General features: G+C 38.0%; 1 protein-coding gene across 1 annotated transcript; it reads right to left on the reverse strand.

Moving 5' to 3' along the window:
* Positions 1–4621: 4621 nt before the first annotated feature.
* On the reverse strand, positions 4622–11665 carry LOC144022399 (uncharacterized). Its single transcript, XM_077527151.1, has 8 exons — positions 11600–11665; positions 11364–11525; positions 11214–11282; positions 9794–9865; positions 9620–9705; positions 4961–5093; positions 4775–4876; positions 4622–4717 (listed from the first exon to the last, which is right to left on the reverse strand). Exons 2-8 carry the CDS (start codon positions 11454–11456, stop codon positions 4622–4624), a joined length of 651 nt encoding a protein of 216 aa, XP_077383277.1. The 5' UTR covers positions 11457–11525; positions 11600–11665.
* Between the last annotated feature and the right edge of the window lie 700 nt (positions 11666–12365).

A 12365-nucleotide genomic window follows, 5' to 3' on the forward strand; every position in this document is an offset into this window, starting at 1 on the left:
CTTTGACTGCTTCAAGATGTTCTTGGGCAAAACAATTGGATTTCTCCTGATCCTGTTGACGGAGTCTGAAGAGTGTGCTCAAATGTACTGCTCTTTATACTCCTCTTGGTCCCTGTTGCTTCATCAATGTGTCAATGTACTGACCCTGCATCCAGGAATGGATTGCATCTTTCTCTGAGTGATGATGGGAAGCACACTGGGAATTTCTCACCTCATGACATTTGCTCATTTGTGTGCTTGTGAGTTTGCCATACTCCCTTCTCCCACCCCACTGAAGTCATGTTCACAAAACTACATTTCAATCATTACAAATAAGTCTCATAAAAGTGCCTTAAACTCAAGCTTGTTATCATAAACATGGACCACCAACTTAACCTAAGAAGTGGTAATAAGCTATTCCATCCATTCTTTGATATGCAAATGAGTACACATGTTAAATATACTATATATACTGTAGAAAGCTCGATTTTTTATTTTTGCTTATCACTGCAGCACTGTACACATGTGAAAAGTTAAACAGCAATATACTGGCATGTTTGAATTAGTACAATATTTTAACTTCTTAATTTCACACAAAAGTTTAAATGTGATACAATATGCAGTATATCAAGGGGCAAGAATGATAAAATGACAAAAAGTACAATTATAGAAAAACAGCCAATCAGATAATTCCATGTCAGTCCTGTTATCCACATGTCTAGCCACAGCCAATCTGATCGATTCACTGTCTATATAAGCCTAACTGCCCACCTGCTCCTCTTTTACTCGATGCCTTCTCGTTGTTTCTGGTCAAGTCAAGTTAGTTCCACGCCTCTTGATGTTATGTAAATCAAGTGTGAAACCTCTTATTTGTGTCTGCGCTTTTGGGATCCAACTCCAGAACATAACAGTCCTTGACTAAACACCTTGCTGCTCTCCAAACTTGACTTGAGTTTAATTTGATAATAATGTTGTGAATCACAGAAACTATGATTTAGTGTTGATCCACTTATCTGCACTAATGTCGCATTTCAGCATATACCGAATTTGTTGTATTAAAACATTACAATTTTGACAGTCAAAAGAAAGTCAGTGAATACTGATACAGTAATCACTTTTATTTCATAACCAAGATCATTTAATAAATACAAATATTTTTTGTGTGATTTTGATGGGGCGAAAGTGTTTTAACTATAGTGGAACCTTGACTTGTGAGATTGATTAGTTCCATTACCAACCATATGAAGTGACTAAAGCTCACTTTCCCTATTGAAATGATTGGCTGACACAAGAGGGAGAGTAGACAAGCGCAGGTGGACAACATCACACTTAACAAGACAAAGGAGACAAGGAAAACGCAACAAAACACACAAACAATGGAACCAAAAGTAAACATGAACATAAAAAACTAAAACCAAAAACCCTCCCTAAACCCAAACCATGACAGAAGTCATGTTAACACACTATGTGGACCAATGTTTCATGTCCCAGTATGTAAGATTGAATACATTAAATTCTGTATGTAAAGACTTTGACGATCAAAACAAATAGTCTGTGTAGGTTATTGCTTTGATTTCCCCCATACTCATTATTAGAGCATAGGCTGCTATTGGTGATTTTGAAAATATTAATCTTACTTTTTTTCGTTTTTTTATTAATTGATTGTCATTATTGTAATGTTATAATTCTAGAGAAACTTTGGATTAATAAATGTTTCAAAATCTTGTTAGCATTGAAAAACTGTCGAAAATAAAGCATATTTTCAGCTTAGTAAGTTGTGAAATGTGAAAGACTACTTTCACTGATAGTCATACTGTGTTTGTTTGTTTTTTTTACTTCCCGTCCGAAATGTACTGCTGCTCTTTTCGGACCTGCTATTTTACGATAATTTTTACGTGCCAGTTGCATACTGTATGCATACATCAACGTCTGAATATATATTTTTAATAAATGATGGCACCACTCATTTGTGCTTAAAGGATAAAATGACGTCGTTGTCCTCTCATCTCTGTACAGCTTAATGGCGCTAAAAAAAAAAAAAAAAAAAAAATATATATATATATATATATATATATATATATATATATATATATATATATATATATATATATATATATATGCCTATCTCAGCTGGCAGCTGTATATATATATATATATATATATATATATATATATATATATATATATATATATATATATATATATATATATATATATATACAGGGCCGGCGCTAGCTATTTTGATGCCCTAAGCATAAATGTTTTGTGGTGCCCCCAAAAACACTCCGTCCGCACACCCCATCACCCCTCCCCTGGTAGAAATGAACAATATCTGAGTATTTGTCAGTTTTGCTTTATTAAACAAAATAACTTGTAAGTAGGGCTGGGTTTGAAATATCGATAAATCTCTATCATAGCGATACACCTTTTCATATCCCAATATCGATACATAAAACCATGTATCAATATATCGACCCCCCCATTTTTGTCAATTTATTTACACAGCCTGTGCTGTGGTTGTAATTTATTTAAATTATTATTTATTATTTTTATCAGGCCATGTTAAATGAAACAGATTAATGTAACTGCAATGGATTCAATTCCTAATGTAAATATTCATATTCTTAATAATGCATTAAATTAGAGCAAGAAGTTTCTACTCTTTGCAGCATTGGTACTTTTGACTGTCTAAAATATGTGCTGCATGAATTTCTCAACTGAATCGAAAATCGTTGTGAATCATGAATTGAATCGGGCCCTTGTGAATCAAATTAAATCGATTCTGGAAATCTGGGGCACCAACGTAGACCAGCGATACCGCTCGTCCAGTAAATAATGCTACGTTATTTTTTGTATTTATTAACATGCTTTACAAGCTTTTATTTTAAATATTAGACACTGATATTATAATTACTAATATGATTATTTTTACAGGCTTGATTTGTTTTTTGGTGCCCCCTTAGGCAGTTGGTGCCCTACGCGCAGTGCGTGATATATATATATATATATATATATATATATATATATATATATATATATATATATATATATATATATATATATATATATATATATATATATATATATATATATAATGTGTGATTAGGTGTTCCAAGGTACAAACTACATGTTTGCATTGAAATGTTAAGTCTCATGAATTAAGATGGGAAAAAAAGGTCGTGAAAAACCAGTTTGACTCTATTCTATTCTCTATACTTTTCAACACATCTCAAAAGCCATCTCATGAGAGCGTAAAAACTTTTTTGCGATTTTTGAGAATTTTTTTTTCCAAATTTCTGTGTTTCCATTACCAGTTTGCTTTTGCACAGCTTGCATTTTGCACAACTCTGAGGATTGTGGAAACACACCTAGGGGCCTATTCACTAAAGGTTTGTGTCACCTTTGCATTGCGCTAACCGGCAAAAATGGAGCAATCTGTGAGTGCCTAATTCACTAAACACGCACAGATGGGGAAATCTTTCACTAAGCGCGCTGCCAAACAGATTGCGTCACAGGGCGCCGGTGTTATTTGCGCATATGTAAGTTAGGTAATTTGCATACATTTGACGCAAAATATGCCCACCCCAATGCAAATGAGACTCATTGATATGCAGCGTCTAATTCACTAACGCCAGCGCAAATAGCCACACCGCGTTTGCGTGACGCAAATAACGTTTTTGGAAAGCATGTATTAACCTGACGCAACGGGATCATATGACAGTAGTGCATGCCATTTGCAGCACTACATGCACGGCAGATCACGCAGAGTGGGAGAGAGAGAGGGGGGAATTTTCCCGTGTTGGTTTAGGACACATAACGTGACCCGGGCTGATTGGGTTTACGATCAGTTGTACGTGCTAGATGCATACCGTACGCCCACGGCAACCTCTGAAAATATATTTTTTTTAAACGATCGCACCAATAATTTGTACTTTATGAATGAATGACGTCATTTGCGTCCTCTCTGTTCTGTATAGTTTAATGGCGCAATAAACGCTTACTCTCGGTCCAACCTCGCTTTCTGATAATGTCATCTTTCTCGCAACTGTTACTATAACAACCATGTTCTTGGCGCAAATCCGTTGCCATGTGTGGTAAATCAGGTGCAAATTTGCTCCAAGCTGTCATTTTTGTGGGCGTGTTTGCGCCGGTATATGATTAGAGCAATATCCTTAGTGAATAGGTTGGTAACTGGGCGCAGACTGCGGGTGCAGTTGCGGTGCAATATTTCACGCTATTACCGGATGCAGCGCATTCTTAGTGAATATGCCCCCTAGTGTGTAAATACCTGAGTATAAAAGATTTAATCTGTTCATCTTTCAAGATATATGTCAAGATAATTTCTCGACTGCAGAAATGTTTACATTATTAAAATGTATTACTAGTATAGCTAAAGACCATGAACCAAATAAACAAAATCACACAATTCCCAAACAAGCAGTTTTTCCATAAAGATGATTTCATATTTCAATACACTTAAACATTTAAACTGCTCGAAATCCAAACACAATATATGATCATTATCATGGCACATCTTCTGATTGTAACATAGATAATGTAAGAAAAACATTTCACATTAGGAAAATGGTCACGCAAAAATGAAATATGAATGACAAGCGTCTAAGTTGTAGCGCAAGACAACTCAGAATCTGCAACACACTCCACAGATTCCAGGTTTGCAGCATCCACAGCAGAAGCGGCACTTGAAGGCACGCTTGTGTCTGTTGCTGTACGGCATCTGTGTGGCCAAACAGAACAGACGTGATCAAAATGTCCAGCAGAACTTGGGAGAAACGTCCCTCCAAGTTAGTTCACAGAGCTTCCAGGATTCCTCAGAGGTCTCCTCCAAAGCGGGAACTGGACTGTCTTCATCCAACACATCATCCAACTCTTGTGTCTGTTCAAGAATTAAGCACAGTGTTGAGATTAAATCTCAACATTGAAACGGTTGTCTTCAAAAAGTCGTCACATCTACACTCACCCCACTGACTGAGCTGGCCGAGTTCTCCTGAAGACAAATAAAGGCCATCATAATGGTCACTGCAATCACAACACTGAACGTCTTCATCTCTGACTGCCTCAAGATATTCTTGGGCAAAACAATTGGATTTCTCCTGATCCCGTTGACGGAGTCTGAAGAGTGTGCTCAACTGTACTGCTCTTTATACTCCTCTTGGTCCCTGTTGCTTCATCAATGTGTCAATGTACTGACCCTGCATCCAGGAATGGATTGCATCTTTCTCTGAGTGATGATGGGAAGCACACTGGGAATTTCTCACCTCATGATAGTTGCTATTTTGTGTTCGTGAGTTCCCCATACTCCCTTCACCCACCCCACTGAAGTCATGTTCACAAAACTACACCATTTCAATCATTACAAATAAGTTATAAAAGTGCCTTAAACTCAATGAATTGAGTTTGAATTTCGAGTAGATGTAACGTCGTGCACGTGAGGAGTGTGCAGTTTTATATTTATTGAGCAGCTTTAAGAACTTGTAAGTTTTGATTGATTATGGCAGCGCCATATTGACAAGAGCAGTAGCGTCATGCCTATAAGAAGACCACATTTCCCATGAGGACCAGCACGGCGCCATCTTTAAGCTCACACCAGCGAGTGAAAACCGGGCCGATCTTGATCCTTGACTGTCCTTTTATCCGGGTAGCCTCCTTTTTTCCTTTTTATTTGTTTCGTCAGATGGTTTTCATTTCTTTGTTGTTTGTTTTGCAGCTTCTGCCATAACAACAGAAATTGCTCATAGACGTTCAAATTTGACTTCCGTCTTTGCAACAAATGAGGAAAGGGTGAAGTGATGTATGCCGTATAAAGCAGTCAAACGTGTTGATTTTTTTGTGTGGCAGGGTTTATGCCACACTACTCAAAGTTGCTTAGTCCCTGTAAAAGCTCAGGCCATGACAACATTCAGCTAGTGGTAAGTCGATGTTTCATCAGAAGAGTTATGAAAATATTTTATGAATGTGAAAAATTCCTTGGTGTTGCTTTTAGACTTGCTGGGTGGTCTCTGAACTTTTTTGTTAGAATTTTAAAACAAATATGTCTATTGACTAAAATAAATAAAAAAAAATAAAAAAAAGTCCAATATGTTTGCAAATTTTAGATATTTCCTATGCCATTTGTTGTTAGAATCATGGATTCAATGCCTTTTAGGACATTTTAAAGATACTCGAAAGACAGAGCGAACCCTTTGTCTTGGAATAGGTCAATCGTTTGTTTATTTCTTTCCAGGGAATCCATACATTCGCTACGCTGCTCTGCATTATGTGTAGGGTTGCAGGAAGATGGCGCCTCACTTAGCGCCCTGCACAGGTGGTCAGTCAATCACGACACATGTAGAGTCAGATGCATTCACTTCTCATTCACACACACAATGACACTGAGTGGAAACGGCATGACAAAAAAAAGTACATGGCCACTTCCCAAAGTAAAAGAACAGCAATTTAATAGTTGCAGAACAGGTACAGAAAATTCAGATGAAGTTATACTCAAACTTGCAAGTGTTGTTATGCAAGTTAAATATGAACATAGCGGAGCTATAAAGCTTTCAAGGGATTATGTGAATTATGTCTGAAGTCCTGAATTCTGCCATATTTGTTTTGGCTTGTGTTTCCATGGTGTGTTTCATTTCTATCAATACTTGCCCCAAACAAGTCAGGAGCAAACACACAGCCATCAACCAGTCTCACCCGGTCTTGGTCACTGATCCATCTGTCCTTGTTTGCACTTCAATTTATGTGTCTGTCCTCTCTTTCCTACCTCATTTTGGGTCCCTACCAACTTTATTTTTAACAAATGACCACATGTATGACAGGCTAATTGCTACTAAAGCCACCATATGAAATATTCCCAGTGATTATACAGTAATTTGGCCTCTCAGAAACAACATCCAAGCCTGCAAGTAGCCTCATGTTTTGATTATCTCCTTCAAACCCTGTATGATATTGTTTCGCTGCACAAACAGTGGCCATGTAAGTGGCCATGTTAAGATTTTGTTTGTAACCCCAGACATCCTACACGAGGTGCATCACTAGAGAGACATACACAACACAAATATGACACCCGTGACACAAAAACAACATCCATTTGGAGACCACAATAATTAGACCAATGAATGTTTTCATTTGGTAAAGTAGGAAACAAAGCATGGGCTATTATAGCACACTCAGCAGTGTGAGGGCTTCTTTTGTGTACTGAACATTTAAAAAAAAAAGAAAAAACAACCACAATGTCATTCAGATTTGATTTTATGCTTGAAAAATATATTTTGATATAGCAACAAATCTAAAATATAACAAGAGGTCAATAACGAATTAAAACAATCATTTTTTCAGTTGTGATTGGTGAAGAAAAATTCCTATATATTGATTTCATTGTTTGCCAGATGACAGACCAGTATTACACATTCCTGGAATCACCAGTCACAGCAGACACCGCACCATGTCGATGGCTGACCACAGCAGCCACAGCACCAGCGGCAACGTCTCTCACTTCTCACGTGTCTCTCTCTGGCATCAGAGCCCATCTATGTGGCAAAATAACCGAAAATGAGCAACATCACTCATACCATTTGAATCTTTCACTTGTCTGTGTATCACAACCTACCTTTGGTTGTTCTGATTGCATCTCAAATGTTTTCAAAACTTCATCATCTCTTGCTTGCGCCTCCTGTTCCTATTTGTGAAATGCAGATTTGTTAATGTTCTGATGAGAAAAAAAAATGGTTAAAACCATACTCTTACTGATGAGAAGGCACGACTCTGCTGTATTAAAATAACGGTGAGCAAAAGGACTGCAACTGCAAAACTGAATGTCTTCATCTTTCGAGCTTGTGTGGTTTTAATTGTTAAATAAGTAGCAAAATTTTAAGTCCTTAAATTTTTATCTTGGTCAGCTTTTTAGAGTAGCTCCTGTGTAGTGCGTGCGACAAATACTGGCATTTATAGTTAAGCCACTGGCAGCCTATCTTTGTTTTTACAATGGACTTTGCTTTTCCAACTGACTGGTCTTTGAAACGACCCCCCCCCCCCCCCCCCCGTTTTTTTTGTTTTTTTTCCCACAGCATAAGCACACCCCTTAATGTAAAATATGAGCAACTCACATTTGTTGCCAATGTTATTTCATGCAAGCTGATCTTTTGAAATAATTAAATAATTTAAACATAATATAGGGCGGCACGGTGCAGAGTGGTTAGCACGTCCGCCTCCCAGTTCTGAGGACTCGGGTTCGAGTCCAGGCTCCGGCCTTCCTGGGTGGAGTTTGCATGTTCGCCCAATGCCTGCGTGGGTCTTCTCCGGGTACTCCGGGCTCCTCCCACATTCCAAAGACATGCATGGCAGGTTAATTGGGTTCTCCAAATTGTCCCTAGGTGTGCTTGTGAGTGTGGATGGTTGTTCGTCTCTATGTGCCCTGCGATTGGCTGGCATCCCCAGCCTACTGCCCAGAGCCAGCTGAGATAGGCTCCAGCACCCCCAGCGACCCTTGTGAGGAAGAAGCGGTCAAGAAAATGGATGGATGGATGGATAAATGTAATATAATAATAATAAATAAATTATAATATATATTGTTTTGATATTTTCAGAGGTTGAAGTTGTCATGAGTAGAGATGTGCATGAGAATTTTGGTAATGATTCATCACATTTTTTAGTCATTAAGTGACCGTTAGTTTTTGTACAGTTACTGTTGTGCTCATAAGCTTACATCATGCCCCAAGGTAATGTAAACTTTCAAGCACACCTTTCTTTCTTTCTTTTTTTCTTTCTTTCTTTCTTTCTTTCTATTCATCCACCAAAAAAAAAAAAAAAAAAAAAAATCATCAATTTGGAGACCATAGTAATTAAACCATTGAATGTCTTTAATTGGTAAAGTAAGAAAGAACACAGGGGCTATTATAGCACACTGGGCACTTTGAGAGCATCTTTTGTGCGCTGACCATTTAAAGAAAAAACTATCGCAATGTCATTTATATTTGGTTTCATTTTTGACAATGTATTTCAGAGTTTGTTTGTTTTTTTCCTGGTATTATAGCTTCCTCCCACATCCCCAAAACATGAATTTTAGTTTAACTGAAGAACATCCATTTTCCAAGTCTATCATTCAATCCATCCATTAACTCTGACGTAAGGTCGCGGGGGCAGAAGCTTCAGCAACCAAGCCCACACTTGCCTCTCCCCAGCCAATTCATCCAGCTCTTCCGAAGGGATCCCAAGTCGCTCCCATGCCAGAGACACATTCACTCCAGTGTGTCCGGTGTGACATGCCCGGAACACTTCTCTATGGAGGTGTCCAGGAGGCATCCTAACCAGATGCCCGAGCCACCTCAACTGGCTCCTCTCACCATGAGGACGAACGGCTCGACTCTGAGCCCAGGGTGTCCAAATGTAAATGCAATTATAAATGGTTGTTTGTCTATGTAGAGAGTAAATAAAGTCAGTAACTTGCTCCAGAGCAAACACAATAGCAAATATGTGGATGTAGAGGGGATTAGATGGAATGCCATGCAACACAACGATCAGTTTCTCAATGGTGAAAAATCATTAACGAAGACGAATTGATATGTATTGATTTATTGTGATAATACAGACAGATGATGGTTCCTGTATTCACCATTCACAGCAAAGACCACACCATGTAGGTGGTTTTCTACAGCAGCCACAGCACAAGCGGCAGCGTTTCTCATTGCTGACAGGTGTGCGTCTAGCATCAGAGTCCATCTGTGTGGCAAAAGAACTGAGATGAGCATGGTGGTTCAACATCACTCGTTTCATTTGTGTCTTTGAAATTGCCTTGATCTCAACCTACCTTCGGTGGTTCTGATTGTATCTCACATGTTTTCAAAACTTGGTCATGTCTTGCTCCGAGCGCATCCTGTTCCTGTTACAAAAGCAGTAGGTTTTACGTTCTTATTTTTTTTCTCTGGCTAAATTCTTTCTAGTAGCTCTTGTGTAGTGTGTGCAGCAAATCCTGACATTCGTAGTTTTATATTTCCTAATCGCTGGCAGCCTCTGTTTTTACAATGGACTTTGCATTTCCACTTGACTAGTGTTTAAAACAAACAGTTTTTTAATCTTTTTATATACAACAGAAGCAAACATATGTGTCACCCGCATTCATTGCCCATGTTATTTTATGCTGGCTAATATTTTGAAATCATTTTTAAAGTAAGCTTTAAAGTAGTAGTAGTAGTAGTAGTAGTAGTAGTAGTAGTATTTTTTTCTGATTGCTGACTACTTTATACATGCATGTATGTGCTCAGGAGTAAACAAGAATTTTGTGTAATCTTTGATCCCAGCATGGATTTAAATAAATAGAGGAATTAAATGTTAGAAAGAACTAGACTAAGTGCAATTTCTACAGAAATTGCGTGGGAATGCTGAATGCTAATAGCCGAATGCTAAGATTTGAATGAATGTGAAATGCTTTTGAAGTAAATTGAGAGATAAATTATGAAATTATAACCTCCTTGTTACGGGCAATGCACTTTACCAACTGTGCCACCAAGCAGTATCAGACACCTGGTCATGATGATAAGTTATACGTATGGAAGTGGGCGTGGAAAGTGATATTTATAAAAAGTTCAAATGTCTGTCCCATTGAAAATGAATGGGGAAAAGTTTATATTAAACTTTAAATTGTGTAAATACTGTAAGTAATGTGGAATCAGACGACAAATACCCTAGGAGGCATCGATTTTTTAAGCTAGTTGAAATTTGTACAGTATAAATTGGAAGTATTATGTGAGAGTTGTTACACGGCAAAAAAAAGTGTGGAGAATAAAAATCACAATAACATGTGGGAATCATTCCCACAAAAACAATGCATGAAAACAATTTAAAAAAAAGAGATAAGCACTTAAAGTAAGTCAGTGCTGATCGCACACACGGGAGGTGAGGATCAAATTGAGATTCATGTTAAAAAAGCTGAACGATCACTTTAATGCACCTTTGAAGTTGTTCATGATTTTTAAATAAAACAGTATTTTAAGTTGAAAGCATATTACACTCAATAGCTAGCGTTATCTTAATGGTTTTGGATAAATGGACTAAATATGAACTTTTAACATAACGCAGCAAAAAAATACCAATAAATCTATGGGAAAGACGGTTTTACCTATAATTCCGGTGGAAAATATTTGGTACTGAATAATGCAGGTGCTATATATACCCTATATAATATACAATAGCATTCAACCTGCTTGGTGAATCAAAATGGTGTATTGTACCGTCCATTGGTCGGCTGGGATGTCAGCAGCTGCATCATCTCTTGCTTCCATCATATGCTGGACAGGATCCTACGATTTAAATATCAAGTATAAAATGATGCCTGAAAAGAACAGTTGGTTATTTGGTTGTTCATTTATTTCATATCTTACCCTATCATCAGAGGGGAAAGCGCAGCCCTCCTGGATAAAAAGGAAGGCAAGCATGATGACCACTGCTACAGACAAACTGAAGGTCTTCATCATGATCCAGACAGTATGCGTTGTTTGTCAATTGCGATTGTGTTTAGTTTCTTTAGCTCGGTTGAGTTAATCCTGTCAGAAGTAGCAAAGGCTGCTTTATATATAGTTACCAAATGGACTCTTTCATCATACCTGGCAATATTTACCTGCTTCTCGGATGTGACCCTCCTCATCTGGTGACTGGAACAAGAGAAGGGATTTTTCGGGCTGCCCTATCTATGGCACAAATCCAGTTTTAACTGCTGGCTGGCTGACAGGCTGGCTCATGAAGTGTCATGTGATCGAAAGGTTTCATGTGTGTTATGTTTCAACATTAAATATTACACTTACAAAAATCACAAGAATTGACCTAATTAATTAAATGAATGGCGCCAGGAAATTTATTTCTGGGAACCAAAGCTATGCAAACTGGGTAGATAAAGTAAAGTGTTGCTGCGTTCCGGGTTGTCACAAAAAAACGACCAAAAACTCAAGGATGCATTTTCTGTATCGATAGCACACACTTTTGGCATTGACAGAAAAAACTAAGCGACATGAACAATTAGTTGTAAAATGAACAAGTTTGACTTATTTTCAATGCACATGCATTGCATTCAAAGGGAACCTCGAGGAACCAAATCCAGGTTCAGTGGATTTGCCGCCTCTGCATTTCCTCCACCAACATCGCAGAGCTGAGCTGAGCTGGGTTGCTACTTATTACGACAGTTGGTGTGCTCATGCTTTCGTAACAAGATAAAACATAGATTGCTGAAGGACAGAAGTAGGGACATTACACTAGCGTTCACATTAGCATTAAAATCTAGCCAGTAAAATCCTTTGATCACCCAAAGAGATTCACAATGGGCGGGGTTTGCTGTCTGGGTTGGTTTAGGCCAGGGGTGTCCAAACTTGACACGAAGCGAGGAGGTAGGA

Source organism: Festucalex cinctus, chromosome 7, assembly GCF_051991245.1.
Source record: "Festucalex cinctus isolate MCC-2025b chromosome 7, RoL_Fcin_1.0, whole genome shotgun sequence".
NCBI classification, from domain to species: Eukaryota; Metazoa; Chordata; class Actinopteri; order Syngnathiformes; family Syngnathidae; genus Festucalex; species Festucalex cinctus.